At 45.5% G+C, this 18,062-nt stretch overlaps 1 protein-coding gene across 5 annotated transcripts in view; it reads right to left on the bottom strand.

Annotated features, from left to right (window-relative positions):
- The window catches only part of ANO9 (anoctamin 9), a 519,627-nt gene that overhangs the window by 97,503 nt on the left and 404,062 nt on the right, over positions 1-18,062 (bottom strand). For all 5 annotated transcript variants that reach the window (XM_085644947.1, XM_085644948.1, XM_085644950.1 and 2 more), the window contains 3 exons: positions 8,422-8,533; positions 7,788-7,845; positions 7,567-7,664 (listed from right to left, as the gene is read on the bottom strand). In XM_085644947.1, coding sequence (XP_085501073.1) covers positions 7,567-7,664; positions 7,788-7,845; positions 8,422-8,533 — 268 coding nt within the window. The remainder of the gene's footprint in view (positions 1-7,566; positions 7,665-7,787; positions 7,846-8,421; positions 8,534-18,062) is intronic.

Here is an 18,062-nt window from a genome sequence, read left to right as displayed (position 1 = left end):
ACATGTATTTGAAGGAATGAAAGGTGCTGCAGGGCACCAGGCAGTGGTGCCTGCTATTCCCATCCCTGTTCACTCTTACTGTCAAATAATTTTAGGTCATATGGAGCAGTCATTAGCATTGACATGGTGGGTTTCCCGGCACATGGTCAGGACCAGACTATGGAACCAAAATTAGCCCTGGCAAAAATGTTCAAACCAGCTCCGCTTCTAGTCTTCTAGAGCTCTCTCTCTCTTTCCATCCATTCTTTCTCGCCATCTTCTCCATCCCTCCCTTTTTTTTTTGTCTCTCTTGAAACCTCCCTGTGCCTGCCACAAGTACCCTCAGGGAACTGGGGAAAGTGACAGAGGCTCCAGGAGTGTCTCTGGCCTTTCAGGACGAGCATCCAAGGGCTCAAGCCCACGGGGAACTGTCTGATCCCGAACATGATCTTTTATGCTGACAATATTCTGTTGTACCACAAGACACCAGAAACACAACTACAGGAGGTAATGCAGTTATTGAACTCCTTTGATATGATATCGGGCTTGAGAGTGAATTAGGAGGAGTCATAACTGTTTGCACTCCACAAGGCAACCCTGAACGCTTTTACTAAATGTGTCTACCAGTTTCAGGTTCCTGGGAGTGTATATTTATCACTAAGACATAGAAAAGATAGAAGGCAATATATATAAACCATAAGGGCTGTTAGGATTGTGATGCATTTTTAGACGATGCTTCACTATCACTAATGGGCAAGGTAGTACTGTCCAAAATTATTATATTACCTAGATTGCTAGACCTTTTTTTAACAGCCTGCCAGTTTGGTTTTAACTTTTTCCCTATTCAAATAATTAGACTTGCCATTGTTGGAACTCATTTGGAAAGGTGGCAGACACAGGATAGCATTGGACTAACAGACTCATGTTATTAAACGGAGGTAGGGGCCCTAAAGAATAGCTTACTTACCTTATCAGTAGTTTGAGGCTGTCTGCACCTCCAGTTGCAGAGCCCATGATTGATACTGATTGATAGCAGTGTGCACAGACCTAGACTTGGGATCTTATCAATGTGTACAGTCCAATTGCAGAACTGAAAGTATGGGAGGGCCAGCTAGATAGAGTCTCTACCAGAAAGAGCGCTGCCGAAGGTAAGCAACTTGTTCTTTGCTAGAGACTTCCAGCCACAGATATCTCACCTTTTGAACAGATACCAAAGCAATACCAGTCTTGAGGAGGGCCTGCCATTGGACTCAAACCAGAAATGCCACGCTTGGTGTACCTGACTGTCCAGGCAATAGTGCTTCGTAAATGTGTGGAGAGTCGCCTATGTAGCTGCCTGACAAAATTGTCTAGGACAGGGATTCCGTGTATTAACGCAGTGCAGTGGTACCAGCTTTAGCTTTGGTAGAATGAGCATGCAGTCCTTCCGAAGCTTGCTTTTTGGACAGTACTTAGCAGATCTAATGTTGAGCACGATCCATCAGTAGATGGTTCTCTTCTGCATTAACTTGCCTTTTCTAGCTCCAGAGAATCTCCCAAAGAGCTGGTTGTCCACCCGGTGTTCTCTGGTATGATCTATGTAGAAGCTTAGTGCTCTTTTGGGATCCAAAAGATGGAGCCTCTCCTCCTCTTCAGAGCACAGAACATGAACAGTGTGGGGGTTGACCGACGTGGAACAACGTCACAACTTTCGGCAGAAAGGAGGCCCAAGTCCACTGAACCAGGTTGCCTGGTAAGAAGAAAGTGTATGGTGGATTAACCCAAACAGCCTGGAGCTCGCTCATACTGAGGTATTGGTGATGAAGAACACCATCTTGATAGTGATGTGCCGCAAAGAATAGCTGTGAATCGGCTCGAACTGAGTGTATATCCGATAAATCAGGACCAGAATAAGATCCTATTGGATAAAGGGACAGGGAGGAAACAAATGCTGCAGCCTGTTCCAGAATTGCATTACATCCGATGATTTAAACAGTGAAGGCTTATCCAGTAATTGCAGAGAGGCCGACAAGACCTAAAGATAACCTTGAATCATGCCTAAAGTCAAACCTGCTGGGCAAGAGAAAGAACAAATAACAGAATGTCAGATAACTTGGCTTACGGGCAAATGCAGAACCAAGCTACAAATTTGTCCCAATGACAAGCATGTACAGTTTTTGTCCAGGGATGGCTGGCTGCTACGATGACATCAACCACCTCGGGGGAAGGATGAAGGTGTTCAGTAGTTGCTGCTCAATCTCCAAACATGAAGTTGGAGAGTCTGAAGGACTGGTGCAGAACCCTGCAGTGTTGCTACGAAAGCAGGTCCCCCAGAGGGGCAGCCTGGTTGAAGGCCTAGGAGGTCTGGATACCATACTCTCTGTGCCCAATCCAGAGTCACTAGGATGACTTAGACCCAGTCGGTCCTGATCTTCTTGAGAACGTGGGGCAGGAGTGGTATCAGCGAAAAGGCATGCAGGAGTCCTGAGTTCACCTGAGGTGGAATGTGTCTCTGAGCGAGAGAAGTCTGGTCAACTCCAGTGCACAGACGCACTGTAATTATGTATTCTCTGCAGTGGCAAATGTATCGAGCCAAGGTTCTCCCCATTCGAGGAAGAGACCATGCGCCACCTTTGAGTGTAAGTGGCACTCATGATCCGCAAGGCATCGACGACTGAGCTGGTCTGCACTGGCATTAATAGAACATGTCAGGGAGTTTACAACCTGGAATTATTGTGGTAGTCTAGCCATTTCCAGAGGCACATGGCCTCCTGGCCTCCATTACCCCACCCTGTTTGTTTCAGTAAGGTATCCGATGGTCTGGAAAAAGGCCTGTATCAGACCCATCTTGAAAAAGCCAGCACTTGACCCATTAGAGGTTAAGAACTATCGCCCCATCTCGTGCCTACCGATTACAGCTAAAATCCTTGAGAGGGCAATTAATCAGGAGTTGACATCCTACCTAGTTAGCAACAACCTGCTGGATTGTAGTCAGCATGGCTTCCGATCAGGGCATTCGACCGAGATGGCGTTAGTTATGGCAACGGAGGGGATTCGGAGACAGGTGGATGGGGGTGAAGAGCGATCCTCATCCTCCTTGACCAGCATTCAACACCGTGAATCACACAGTGTTGGTGCGAAGGCTGAAGGCTTTGGGATTGGGGAGGTGGCTCTGTTCCTCCTCTCCTCTTTCCTAGAAGATAGGGAGCAAACTCTACACTGGGAAAGTCTGCAGTCAGAAACCTTCCATCTGCCATGTGGAGTCCCACAGGGCTCGGCACTGTCACTGACGCTCTTTAATATCGATGTGACCCCTCTCGCCAGTCTCATTAGACAGCATGGGTTCTCGTTTGTGTCGGATGCTGACGATACCCAAATCATCATCTCGGTATCAAAACAGTCGGAGCAGGTAGCTGCTAGATTCCATGCGTGTCTGAGTCACATCATGAGCTGGATGAGTAATAACTACCTCAAGATCAACACGGATAAGACTGAGTTCATGGAGTTTGGTGGCGGTCCGTCCCTGTGGGATCACACATGGTGGCCGGTAGAGGCGGGTATGTGCCCTACACCATCCATGAAAGTTAAGAACATGGGGATCATCCTTGACGATCAACTGGGGTTTTCTGCGCAGATCAACCATGTAACCTCCACTTACTTCTATATTCTGAAGCTACTGTGGAAGGTGTTCCCTTTTATCTCTCAGGAGCTACGAAAAAACTGTGGTGGTGGCCTTAGTCCTATTTCGAGATTATTGCAATGCTCTTTTCGTGGGCAGTGATAAGGCACAGAAAACCAAACTGCAGTCCATACAAAATGCGGCCGCACGAATACTACTGAATATTCCAAAAGGTCACCCCACTTCTGCGGCTATTAAATCGTTACATTGGCTTCCAATACAGCAACGCATGGAATTTAAGGTCTTATGCCTCGTGCATAAGACTTTATATGGTGGAGGGGATACCAATCTGCGAAGAATCTTTCAGTGGTATATTCCACCAGAAGTCTCAGATCGGCTAATTATGGCCTAATTTGTACCACTAAAGATCGCAGAGCTAGATGGCGGGGGGAGAAGCTTGTCACTTTGTGCAGCTAGGCTGTGGAACCAATTGCCCATGACACTCAGACTTCAACCAAGCATGACAGTTTTTAGGAAGCAAATAAAAGCATGGCTATTTCCGGGGTCCTAACTGTTCAGTTTTTAATACACTTAAATCTCTTCTCTCACTTTAGCGCCAGGACGCCTAGGCATTCGAGCCTATAAACTGCAATCCTATCCTAATATATGGCAGTGGTGTTGTCTGTGAGTACCTGTACCAGCCTCCTTTTTAAGAATGGAAGGAAGGTTTTCAATGCCAAGCAGATGGCCCTCAGCTCTGGAAGACTGATGTAGAGCCAGCACTCCACCAGAAACCAGAGTCCTTTGATCTCCATCTCTCCCATATTGCCACCCCAGCCCAGAAATGATGCATTGGTCACCACTGTCTGCACTGGGTGGGAAAGGGAGAGGTGTATGCTGCTGACCCAATCGCATTCCAGTAACCACAACTGCAATTGTTTTGCAGTTTCCTCCAAAATCTGAATGTGGTCTGAAAGGGTGTAGGATCCCATCAGTCCCAGCAGCCTCAGAGTCAACCTCACCAAAATCTAGGACCGAGGCTTAAAGATCGGGATCATAGACTGAATGTCCTGGACTCTCTTTCACAGGGGAAAGAAATTAAATCGAACTGTGCCCAGAATGGCTCTTATTAAGGGGAGCATCTGAGAACAGTCAGGTGTGACTTTGACAAGTTGATAGTGAGCCCCAAAGATGACAGGAGGTGTTCACTCGTAGTCTAGAGGTGGTTGACAACTGCCTGGGGTGATCACACTGGAAACAGCTAGTCATCAAGGTAGAGGAAGACTGGTACCCCTGATCTCCGAAAGTGTGCTGTTGCCATCCCTTATGTGAACACCCGAGGGCCACTGGTGAGACCAAAGGGGAGCATAGTGAACTGAAAATGCACCTGTCCCAGTACAAACCACAGGTGGCGCTGATAGGATGGCAGGACAGGAATATGAAAATAGGCATCCGTCCTACTGGTCCAACGCTACCAATATAGTAGCCAGTGTCTAGGGCAGACAAAAACTGGGCCAGGGTGAGCATCTTGAATTTCTCTTCCGTAAAACCGAAAGATGGTCCTCTGTCAGTCGCTGGGGGAGGGGACGAGGAAGAGAAGAAAGAAAGGGCATATCTCTTGTGGACAATCTGCAGAACCCACCTGTCCGATGTAATGGCCCGCCAACCCAGATAGAATCAGCGGATTCTGTGTCTCACTGGGTGACTAAGCTCTTAGAAGGACATGCAAACGAGGCTTGGCAGGTGGAGCCACGGAGGGATGAGACTAGGCAGTCTGCTGACCTTGGCCACAGGTATGGTGTGCAAGAAGGCCCTAACCGCAAATCCGTTGAGTCTCTCTTGGTGGTTGGAAAGGCTGGCGGTATGAGGCGCCTTGTCCAAGACAGCAAAAGGAGCAGTGGAACTGCTACAATTGGCGAGGTGGGGTGGAAAGGCCCAGAGAGCGAGCCGTTGCCCTACTGTCCTAAAACTGCTCGAGCTGAGTCAGCCTTTCCCCATATAGGCGAATCCAGTCAAAAGGCATGTCCATCAGGGAAAACTGAACATCACTGGAGAACCCAGTTGAAGGCTGCCTTAAATGGTGGCGAATGGCAACACTGGTGCCAATAGACTTCCTGATGGGATCTGTGGTGTCTAAAAAACTAAAATTCTCCTGAATATCTATACTTTAAAATTACTGGCAATAGTCCTACGCTCTTCAGGGATTCACAACATCCATTCATATAGACCTTTGATTCATTCCGGCACGGCGCCCACTGCAGCCAACAACACCAATCCTTTGGACGGTAATGGTGTGGTATTGGATTGTGCAGCCCTATAACTATTTGTTTCATGAGGATAATTATGGACTGACAACCCTGATTATTTAATGATATGTTGCGGTCAAACTGAGGGATGTGACATCGCACTAGCATTACACGCTTGTCATGTACAGATCAAGCCGGATGATATATAAATAGATGTGGTTAATCCTTGAAGATCGTAAGACTTTTGCCATGATCAGTCTGGTGTCTCCTTCTACCCTTCTGTCCTAATGATGACCCTTCTCTGATTTATTCAGCTGTTTGGGTCGAAACGTCTGCAATCTACAAATGTGGACTGCTTTTTAATTTGATTGTGGATAACTATACTCGTAATAGGAGTATCACAAATAACATTGTACTATCCCTGTCAGTCACATGTATATAATATTGTGTATAGCAACAGCACGCTATTGTTTCACAATATCACTTTTCACTGCGCCATCACAACACAGGAGCACCTTGTTTTTGCTTTTGATATTTGCTGATCTTTTTAAATAATAATATGTTTAAAGAATAAATAAATACATAAAATGTATAAACCTTGCTTGTAAGAAGGGTTCCTTAAATAAACTATTGCTGTGAAAGTCCAGGGCTACACTTCCCCCACAATGACCATTTGTGTTATTGATGATTAATTGAAGCAACATGAGGTTAATGTGTATGATCATAGTGGCACTTTTAGTTGGTGGCCCCTCTTCCACTGTGAGCCCATGCATCCATCCAAAACAACAAATTGATTTCACCATTGTGACGACACCAGTCACCAGAGAAGGCACCCTGTTCCACGGAGCATCCGGTATGAGAGCACAGAAATCTGCAACAGATACAAGTAACGACCCACTGTCAGATGGCATGAGCCTCCAAAAGCTAAAATTACCCAGAAAGATCTACCAAAAGTTGTGAGGATCATGCTTGTGCTGCTGTTGAACAGTGTGGTACCAACTGTATTTGCTACCCAATATCTGGCCCAGTGGCCCTTGAAGGGACTGTAAGCTCTTACGCAAAACTGTCTGAACATTAAGATATACACACAGAAACAGGGTTCCAACACAGAGTATGTGCATGGCTATTTGAGATTAATTATGTTTGTGACCATAATCCTGCATATTCCTCCCCCTTCTGGGCACAAAAGAGTTATAAAGTGTATATGGTGATTATACATGGTAGAATAAGTGCTATAAAACCTCTAACATCAACATCAAGATGCACATGACCTAAGGGAAGGTTGAAGTGAGTTAAAATGCTACAGGAGCAGGGTAAGGCTAGACTTGCATCCAGCATCTATATGCCACAGGGCATGGCCAAATGGTGAACCAGTGGGTTCATGGGTCATGAGTTAAGTGCAGTTCATAGCTACAGAACCTACTGTACATCCATGGGGACAGGGTGCGGAAAGTCCCAAAGGCTATGCACAATGGGCTCTAGGGCACATGGTTGGGGGGAACATGTTCAAAGGCTGTTCACAATGATCTTAATTGACAAGGGTTCAAATCGCATCATTAAAAACCCTAAATAAATTACCAGGATATACTTTGTTAAAGGGAAGGTATGGTTGATTTTACCCATGACAAAAAACACATGTTTATGTAAAAAACATAAATTCCTTTAAAGAATGATGAGTTCGGAACATATATAACATTCAGACTCTACTGACACAAATCTAGAATATCCCAGAAGATAACTTACGGGATCAGGAACTCCATGCAGTTACTCAGAGTCTGCTTCAAACCCATCACAATAGCCATTTGTATGAAAAGATCAGTGATGCAGCCGCTGGGATGGCACTATGGTAAAGAGGATAATACAGACTGTCAGTCTTTTTTCTTTGAAAGTCATATGCTGTGTCCCACGAGGAAGCCCCATCTTTCCACAGTGGACAGCAGAATACCTTGCAAAATGTTACTCACTTCTTCCAGCCTCCATTTTCCGGCTATCCTCACATACTGACCAGGGCGACCGTTGATCCTAAAGGAAGGAGGGGATATGGTGCATCAATATAGGATCCAGCACAGAGTCCGCCCTTGGTTGGGATTATCTATTCCTAGCTGAACATCTATGATAACATTACACTCAACAGAGCACTTAACATCAGTGAGAACACATAGACAGGATGCACAACAAGGGGAAAGAATAAAGGAGCTAGCAAAGCAGCTTCTCATTCTGGGCTTGCTTGCAACATCACTCGTAAGACGCTGAGATGCCACCACATAATCCAACTTTCCACCTTGTTGTTGAGGGCACTGTCTGCTAAAAACATACATGTTTAACAGAGTCTCAGCCTGCCAACCGCAATCATGGATATGCATATCTTAGGTACAGCTTCATGTTCCGAATGTAAAACATGGCAACTTGTAAGGGATGGATTAAGGGAGGTGGACAACAGGGCACACTTCATCCCACAGTACAAACATATTGTGGGAGGTGATATCCATTGCTGTGGTCCTGTAATGTATTTTCTAAATACATCCATGAGAATCTATTAGTACAAACTTTGGAGCAGTCATATCAACCACATGCATGCAAGCAACAATCTTATATTACCTGCCCAGGAAAAAAGCTACGTAGATCAGGGATGAGAAGTGGACGAAGAACTGGAAGGTGAAGAATTTCACTGTGAAGTTATTCTCTTTCTCTGTGAAGGTCCGAGGTCTCTCTGCAAAGACAGGATCAGAGAATGCGGCTTGTGACATACAATGAAGGATCAGAAAACGAGGTTCATGACGTATAATGAAGTACAAACCATGGAGCGAGGGCAACAAGAGAACAGAAGAAGAGGTAAGAGGAGTGCGGATAAGAGCTCAAAGTCACATATCACAGAAGGATGCTTGTGTAGGGGAGCAAAGCACAGAGAGGAAAGACGATGGGGAAGAGATGCAAATGGGAAATGTGAAGATGAAAGACAAAAGGAATTCAAATACAAGTGAGGCGAATAACATATGATGGGAGAGAGATGTGAGAGGAGGAAGATACAGGGTTTGAGAGGATTTGAGATAGAACTGTGAAAAGGGGCACAGAAAGTGCAATAGTGAATTTAGGAAAAAGAAGGCAATGTTCGAAAGGTCCGAATCACTGGGATTTCAACATTCTCTGAGAGTAGTGCCAGACAGTACAACTTTTCCCCTCTACCAAAGCAGCGGATTATGATTTTTCAGTATATAATCATCTTCCATGTAACCAAGACTCTCTTACTGCAACAGAGTCTGACCTAAATGTATGACAGATGCCCTGTATTAGCAAATAACCCCTAGAGTACCCTCTTCTAGAGGGGAGATTGATCTCAGTAAATCAGAAACGCATGGTCCTTCAGAGCAGGGTCACAAGATTTCACAATGGGCACATTAACTCTTTGCATCTTGCAGCCAGTCCTTTTGTCAGAGGTCTTACTTCAGCTAGGAGCTCTACACCACTTACAGGGATTCCTTTCATCCTTCATTTAAGTTACCAAGTGACACCCATCGGTAGTAGTGAATGGTCTGCGAGCAGGTCCTGTCAACTATGAATGGCAAGATTATGTACTTTAGTACTCTGATGGTGATTTGGAGGGGGGGTCTTCTGGGAGATGCTATTAGATGTTCACGTTTGCAGAAATTGTAATCCAATGCACAGATCAACAAACATCCTGACTAATACGGGATGCTGCTCCCTTTGCATATCTGGGTCATGATGTATGAAGCACCTTCTACATACTCCATTTGGTTCTGAGCTTCAGCGTCAGGGATTCTCTGTGTCAGGCTGCAGCAGCATACTCTCGAAACATGGACTGGAGGCAGCGGATATCAAATGGGGCTGATGATGTGCCTCCTACTCACTTATCTATGCACTAATACATAGTGTATGTGCCAGTAGCCACGTAGGCCAGTTCTAAAGTCCAGCTATGCATTTTTAATCTGCTGCACCCTTTATTGGACTTCTGATTAACTCCATGTAAAGACTTGTTAAATTCCCAAGGATTGTGTAGTTCATGTTCAAAGCTTTCCTGAGAAATTTCCTAGAACACCATCTCGGTTTACTCCGTACACTTATTGGTTTCTAAGTTTTCAATTTTTTCACGTTTGACCTACTGTGGCATGTATATCTCGCAGACTTTACATCTGAGTTTACTTCTGAAATGAGTCCATGTATTTCACTCTCTGCATTGTTGGCGAAACTGCAGATTCACTTCATACTCCAAGCCACACGGCTAAGCAGAGGAACATGGCGTGCACAGTAAATGATACAGTTTGAAAAGTAAAGAGCATGTGCAAAAAAAAGCTCTGCCCTTCACATTCTTGCTTCATTTGGCCAGACCTTTCATTGCTATTTATACTTGAGAGCACAGACTCAGAGGGAAGTGGTGAACAGGATGAAAAGTCAATAATAGGTCAAATGAACAGGGAACCTTATTACTCAATGTAATCTAGCCAAACAAGTTATGTTCCACATCTTTTCCAAACTGAGCATCAGTTTGCCAATTACCATTCATAACCTGAAATGTACAGAACTCGTGTTGGATAGCTCCAAGGGGACGTAGCAAAGAAAACCAACAGGGACCAACTTGGGCCTCAGCAGAAGATCATGGAGGCCCCTTTGGAACATCAAGATCAGTCACCCTTTAGCATTGTGAGCTCCAATGAGCCACCGAGTGAGAAACTGAGACCTTTGGGAGCCATAGTGGGTATAAGCAACATTAGGAGCTAATACCTCTAATTCTGTCTAGTGAAACTGTGAGGCAACATCTACCACCCAGAGAGTAAAAGGTACTCTTAGCATAAGATGATAAATTAACAAAAAAGGAATGAAGCCCAATCTCCCGTTTGACTACAAAATCAAAAAGAACCTTTGGCAGGTCCAATGGGGGGCTTTAAAGGACAATCTTACATAGGGTTTATAACAAGAAGAAACCACAGCTGGCGGGCTGAGTGAAAAAAGCTTTATCGGGTAAATACATGATTCTCTAGGACACCAGCTATGTGATACTTATGCTCTGAAAGGCTCATGACAAAGCAAAAGGAGATGAGATAACCAAACTGAAGCCCCACACCGGGAAAATGCCTCTGAACAGTGTCGTGCAAGATCAGTGGATCTTTAAAGTATGCTTCGATACAGTGTCTCACAGCTAGCGGTGAGCACACCGCTATCCTTAGTATACCCTGCCGAGGTAAGTGAAAGATTATTGCGTTCTAATACAATTTCTTCTGACAACTTACAGGACAGTTAGGTCATTATTGGAAAAGGCATAAGTGGCTGTAGGATAGACCTTCAGGTACTAGGGGGCAAAAGTTTGTGATTGGGGCAGTGGTGCAGGACTAGGCTTCATGCACTAGTTGGAGTGGGGCCTATGTTGTCAGATGGATCGAGTCCAAGAATCAAAAGAGATCTGTCTCAGCGGGAGCACTAGTATTATGAAGCTACAACATGACTGTCTTAGTTTGACGTCAGCTGATGGACAGAATGCATAAACAGTCAACCTTGAACAGTTCTTGAGAAGTGCGTCTACTATTGACAAAGGATTTCAGTCAAATCTAGAAGGAGGCTAAAAGAGTGCATTTGCAAACGTGTCTGAACGCAAAGAGAACCACTTCCAGAATCCTACAATGCTTGAATATAAAACGAGACAACCAAGTTCTTCAGCTCCCACTCTAACGTAGGCTCCATCATTATCAGATATTTAGCAAAACCACTGAAAGCGACATGCCCTCGGCACTAGCCCAAAACCAAAAGCCAGAAAGAAAAAAACTTATGAGTGAACTCTTCAATCTTGTTGGCAAAGAACATGGACTTAGGGGTCGATTCTGATCTTGCTGGGAGAAGGCTCCGTCCGACTCGGATCTGGAGGGCTTTCCGACCGACTCGTGCTCCGGGGCTCCGAGTGCCCGAGTACAATGCGAACGAGCGCTGACGGACACGAGTCGCTCAGAGCCCCCTTGAAGTCAATGGGAGCCTGTTGTACGACGCGTACATAGGCTGCCATTGAAGAAAAAGGTACATTGCGCACAATGTCGACCCCTGTAGTCTGTGCCACCCGCACTGTACATGCATGTGTAGGGGGGACCCTTGGCTCCTCCCCCTGTGTTCAACTCGTACAACTACAGGTGAAGAGGGGTCCGGCGCGGACCCCTGAAGTCCGCTTCCTGGAGCGTTTACATGTCGGAGGCTCCGACTTGATCCGGCTGTCCGAATCATGCATCGTACTGGCTCGGTCGGAAATCGCCTCAATTGCACGGTACGGTTTGCTTACGGACGAGACGTACGGAGCGGTTCGGACCCAGAAACGATTCGGTCGGTGATTTTGCATATCTCGCATCGTACTTGCACGCTCGTACAGCTGTACGAGTCGGTCAGGAAACACGCGTACGGCTTGTACTTTTTCCGGCCGGATCGCGTTTGGAACTCTTCCGAGCGAGATCGAAATCGACCCCTTATTGTTATCCCTTAAGATAAGCACTCTTGTTACATAGGTCAAGTCATACCATCTTTAACTCCAGCTGATGTGGAGGAGGAATCCCTCTAGGGAAGACTGCAGTCTGTAGAAGATATGGGCTGGCACAGTGCACTTCAACCAATGAATATGTAATGACTTACACTGGAGGACTAGGAGAAGTGACCCACCGGTAGGTGGATCTCCTGCTTTCACCAGAATAGATCATCCAAGACCTCTGGACAAAGGGAACCACAGCTGATGGGTTCATGAGGTCGGACTTCTGCTAAAGCGAGATGCAACTATATAATCTACCAGCCTAAACAAGACAAAGATGCGAATTGTACAAAGGTCCCAGTCCCAGTGTCCTTTTAATTCATCGAGTGGTAACCGCAGGTTTGGTGTTGAGGTTGCGATGAAGTGCAAGAACAGAGCCAGACTATTCATAAGCGCTGCTTTGAGAGAGGTTTCCTCCATGATTACTGGCAGGCTGCGCTTGAACAGCAGGCGCAGCACTCAATGCAGGTAGTCTGGGACGCTCCATAATGGGAACTCTAATCAAACAGTAGTTTTTAGGCCCTCATTACATGTATTGCGGATTTTGATGCAGGGGTACTTGGGGCTGGAATCTCAGATTCTGTCCGGTATCTCCGTACTAATATCTGACAATTACAAGTTTTGTCCCTGGAATGAGGAATAATCACACTGATCCAGGAACACCGTGCCCATCTCTCTGTGTTTTTCCATGATACCTGAGGCAAATCAACTGACATTTTTCCACTTCTTCGAGCATAAAGAAAACATCAGCAGGTGTGCAGGAGGGGGTCAGAGTGTGAGGGGCATGGTCGGGTGATCAAGGCAAGGTTGGGTAAGAGGATCGGCGTGTGCTGTGCTCTGGGTTGTGGGGGATGGGAGCAGAGAGGAACACTCAGCCCAGGCTCTGCCATTCACCAATGGCTGTGCTTCCACTTGGTGGGTGAGCGGGGGATGTAGAGGAGAGCGCAGGATAGTGAGAGAAGGTTTGTGAAAGACCTAGCCTGCTTGAGTGAAGCCTAGTTTGCTCTCCCAGTGCAGGTGTTGAGGTGGGTGGCAGACCTGTCTGACCCAGGGTACTGTACCAGGGCTCTGGTTGTGGCTGAATGCATACTCACACACAGCATGCTTAGGTGGAGAAGGAGTCGGGGGCCTGGGAGGGACGTTTCTGTGTAGCAATGTATAGTTCTTCTGTGGTGCTGCAGGGGTTAGGTGGCGGCCAAGCTGTACTCCTGCCGACATACCCTGCCCCTTTCCTTGCAGCAGCTTCACCAGGGGCACATCTCCACCTGGTGCACATCCTGGTCCAGTGTCTCTGGGTCTGGAAATATCAGGTTCAGAGTTTGCCAACACAGAATTTCTGGTTTTGGAATTTGTAGACCCAGTACATTTGGGCTCAGAAACAGCAGGCCATATATAATGGTGTTAACGTTCCAAGTTCCACCACTCATAATGAGAACCTTAAGTAAGTACTATATGTCTCCCCTTTTGAAGCAAATGAGCCACTACCACTGGAATCACCTTGATTAATAACTGCAGTATCTCCATTCCATAACATTTAGGGAGATTTGGCTTCCACAGGGAAAGATGATCCACAATCATAAAGACCTGCTTCCTCGTCCTATTGGAAGAGGAGGGAAATAGCAGTTCTTAGAGGAAATGTACTACTTCCTTCTATGAGCACCCCCTTTTCCTCTAGGCACAGAAGGAGCACTGCTGTTAGTTTCAGCAGTTTGTGAAGTTTCAAAACCATGCAAAGAGCAAGATCTGGTCTTAACATGAAGCAGCCACTTGGCCTTGAAAGGTCACCTGGGCCATCTTTAAAGATATCATGTCTTGCTGCCTACCTGCATTTGCACTCTAAGCGGTTTGTCAGTTACTTAGTATTAAAGTCTAGGTTGAGTATTTTCATCTTTACTTGGATAGGAGGAGTCAAGCCATCTCTGGCATCTGACGTCCACCCTAGTTTTATACCCAGTGCAGTGGTGTAAGTGTACCCTAGGGCACAACTAAGCAGTTTGTTTATTTACGCTGATTCAGAGACAGCTACAGATAGGAAGTAAGCCAAGCACTAGTCAATGACCTTATATATTTTTGGCCTAGTGATCAGGGGTGGCTCCTCCGCTATGGCGGGTGAGGGTCGCCCCACTGCTGCTACCCAGCAGAGGCAACAGTGAAAAAGAAAATTATAATAAAATAATGTATTTAGCATTTTCTTTTTCACCTTTGTCTCCGCTGGGTAGCTGAGTTGCGGGGCCGGGCCATCCTCCTGAACTTCAGGAGGAGGAGTTGTGGGCACTACTAAGTGCGCATGACGGTTTGGCTGGCCATCCATCTCTCAGCATGAGAGAAGCACTGGGATTGGCATCTGGGAGCCGGCGCAGTACCCACCAGTCCGAGGATCGGGAGAGGAAGAAGACGGAGCGGACAAAGCGTCAGGTAAGTCGGTCTTTATATATATATTTCTTGTAATGTATTTATGCCCTCCTTACCGCCTCACCTAGTACCATCAGGAGCAGCCGCCACTGCTAGTGACGATGTATGGATGAATTCTAGTTCACCTTGGCAGTTGAGTCAAGAACCTTAATGTCCTCATCTATCAGTGTAAAGACAAGAGTGCATGGCTGATGCTATAGAGGTTGCAGTATCCAGGCGCTATTTTAACAGAGGATGGGTGGCCACACAAAAGGCTCAATTTAGAACTGTAGTGAAGTAGGTATTCATCTTCTGGTTGAACACAGGAGAGAAGGGAGTCTTAAGAAGGGAGTCTTGGTACAGAATTTCAATGCCACTTTCAGCATGTCAGATGGCAAAGTAACCACACAACCCTCAAAGGAGAAAAATTAAAGTACCAGTCCCAGATCGATGTGCCACCACAGAGAGGGATCAACCACTGGAACATCAGTTTACGCCCCACCCATAAAGGGGCAATCATGGACAAATTATGAAGCCAGTCTTCACTGAGAGTGGGATACAATTCATCAAGCTTTTCTTATCATGTCTCTGCCAAAAACATTGTTGCATGATGCTGTGACATCAAGATGGGTTTCGGCAGGACTGCTGGAATTATGAAGACCAAATTAAGGGGCAGGTTTGACTAAATTAGGCAGCAAAAAGGCAAATAATGCATAAAAATGGGAATAGTGTCTGACAATATTGTTTCATTATTTTGCTATTTGTACAGGTTAACACTGTCTGGCAAAGGTTTCACCTCATTAGTATCATTTTAACACCTAACGATAGCAATTAGCGACTGAAAGGCAACTAGTTACCCTTTGCAACGGGCGAGGCTGCATTTGTATTACCCTTTGATCCATGCCACCTAGAAACAATGTCTTTTGGTAAAATCTGCAAACTATGCAGCAGAAGATGGAGTATAGGGCTAGTGCGGAAACCAACAATTATGCGGTAAAATGCTGCTGCCACTGAATTGCATAATTCCAATGGTGCTGGGCATATGGCAGGTGTGGTTGAAATGGATGCTGGAGGAGTACAGATCCAAATCAGCAACACTACAAGGATTTGAAGGAAATGAGCCTTAAAAAAGGTCCCTAACAGGCTCTGTAGCTAATGCCTTGACAATGGTACCCATCACTCCACTCACACATCTGTATACCTATTTGTAGTGTAAGGGAACCCTGAAGAAGTGAGGCAGTGAAAATAGTAACCTAGGTTCTAAAAGGTTCAGTGGCAATGTTGGTACTGTCAGTGATGTGAATTGGGAGAGGCCATCTGGTAACTAGGATCAAGGATTAGTGGACAGTATGGAAGTGAGAAAGCCTGTAGGAAGAAAGCCTCCTTTTGGATGCTACCATGCGCTTGAAACAGGGAAACTATGATGAGGAGACCTTGTTTGGAATCCAGATCATCCAGGACTCTATACCCTATGAAAATGGAGTCTTGAGTGTTCATGGCCAACCTATTAGCCCCAAAGCCACCTACTGATAAAAGAAAGCCACTGGTCTAAAAAGGCTAAGATTGATGAAGAATGTATTCAGGGTCAGAGTCTTGTCATGAGCTAGATCACTTTAGGGACCAGAAAATGCAGTCTGTACTGAGAAAGAAGATTGCCCTTCTATTTTATCAGAGCAGAGTTTTCAGCTTGCATCATGTTTCAAATCACTGGCACATTGACTGGGATAGATGGGCTTCCAAAGGAAATAGTCAGAGAACCAAGGAGAAATGTGCTTCTGATATTTACTAGGGAGTTTTTACTTGGTCTTAAGCAAGCCCTTGGAGGGTATAACTTAACTGTTACAGCACTCACATGGTGATCTTGATGGGGCATAGACCTGACTGAGTTTGAACTGTCTAAAGGAGTCGAACTCTCAGCACCATAGTAACCATGATGTTGTTTGACTAAATTATAGCACTTGGAGAAGTAACCTTAAGTGGTACCTTAGGAAGTTGTGGCCTTATTTGTGAATATATCCTTTAAGAGAACCTCGGATCAACCCTCTCCTATACCCTGCTCAAAGATGGCATCCTGGTAATTGAAAAAGCACTGACAACAACACATTGTGGAAGGAATGCTTGAATTAAGCTAAACCTGTGGGTGTATTGGATTGGGAAATTTCTTGCTAAATTACAGAAAATGAGCAACCATATGCAAATCTTCTCTTGGCCCCACCTCAATATGAACAATTCAGTCTGAACTGTTTAGTCACTTAATTCTGAATGAGAATGCAAGCAACTGAATACCTGGCCGGGCCTTAGTGGACCTTTTCAGTGAAATCTAGCTTGTGCTACAAAGTTAAGTGACCTGAAACAGAGCATAACTGTGCCACTTAGGATGGTACACGGATACAAAACAATAGAGGCGGATGGAATGAATACATCAGGCTAACCACTGGTAACTACCCTGGGTGCCAATTACATACAGGGACCAGCAATTTGTAAAGTAATCATGACCCTCCTGAAAATGGACAATCCAGCCCAAACTGCTAGGCCAAGACTTTTATCAATGGAAACCCAAGGCCTACTTCAGCGTTCACCCTTTCTTCCTTCCGGTAAGCTTGCGCTACAAACAAGCTTTGGTAATGCCATTTTGGCACTCAGCTACAGGGCATCTTGAAGCATGCTTCGTTTATTAGGGGTCTGAGTAATTTCAAGGTTTTCCATAGTTTAGAAATCCATCAGCCTTGTGATCCAATGAATCTTTCTCCATAGGGAGACAATTTCCTGTAAGAATAGGACTATTAGTGGTTTGTGAAAATAAATAACCGCTCGCATGAGACTGCTTGAGGCTCTACTGTAAAGATGAAAGGTCGATTTAAATGTGGTCTGTTATGGCCAGCGTCACAGAGAGTGCAGTGTTGAGGGGGGTTGGCACTATGTATCACAAGCACAAAATGTGTATGTCACCTCAAAAAAACTGCCATGACTCACTAGAGCGGTAGCATTTAAAACCAATTCAAAACATCATAGTTGGAGGAAGGTGGAGAAGGATAGAGATCTAGTTTCAGGTTAGGCCAGAAAATAAAGAGAGCTGCAAATTGTGAAGCCACTTCTGATTCCCTAAAGCTGAATAAAATGACTGGGATTGGGACGGGAAGGAACTTAAGGGGGCAAAGTCTGTGAAGGGTATGCCAAAATCTTTCAGCTTGCAGCGATTTCTTACCACTCACCTCGTAGCTCTGGGCATTCCATGAGTAAGGACAAGATGGGAAACGACCCACCAGTATTTGTGTTTTTAGATTATCCACTGGCTTTCTAGTACTTCTCAATGCTTTACCAATGGAAAAGGCAGTGC

The sequence above is a fragment of the Triturus cristatus genome, chromosome 3_1 (genome assembly GCF_964204655.1).
Source record: "Triturus cristatus chromosome 3_1, aTriCri1.1, whole genome shotgun sequence".
In the NCBI taxonomy this organism is placed as follows: domain Eukaryota; kingdom Metazoa; phylum Chordata; class Amphibia; order Caudata; family Salamandridae; genus Triturus; species Triturus cristatus.
This window is presented reverse-complemented; position numbering and strand designations above follow the sequence as displayed.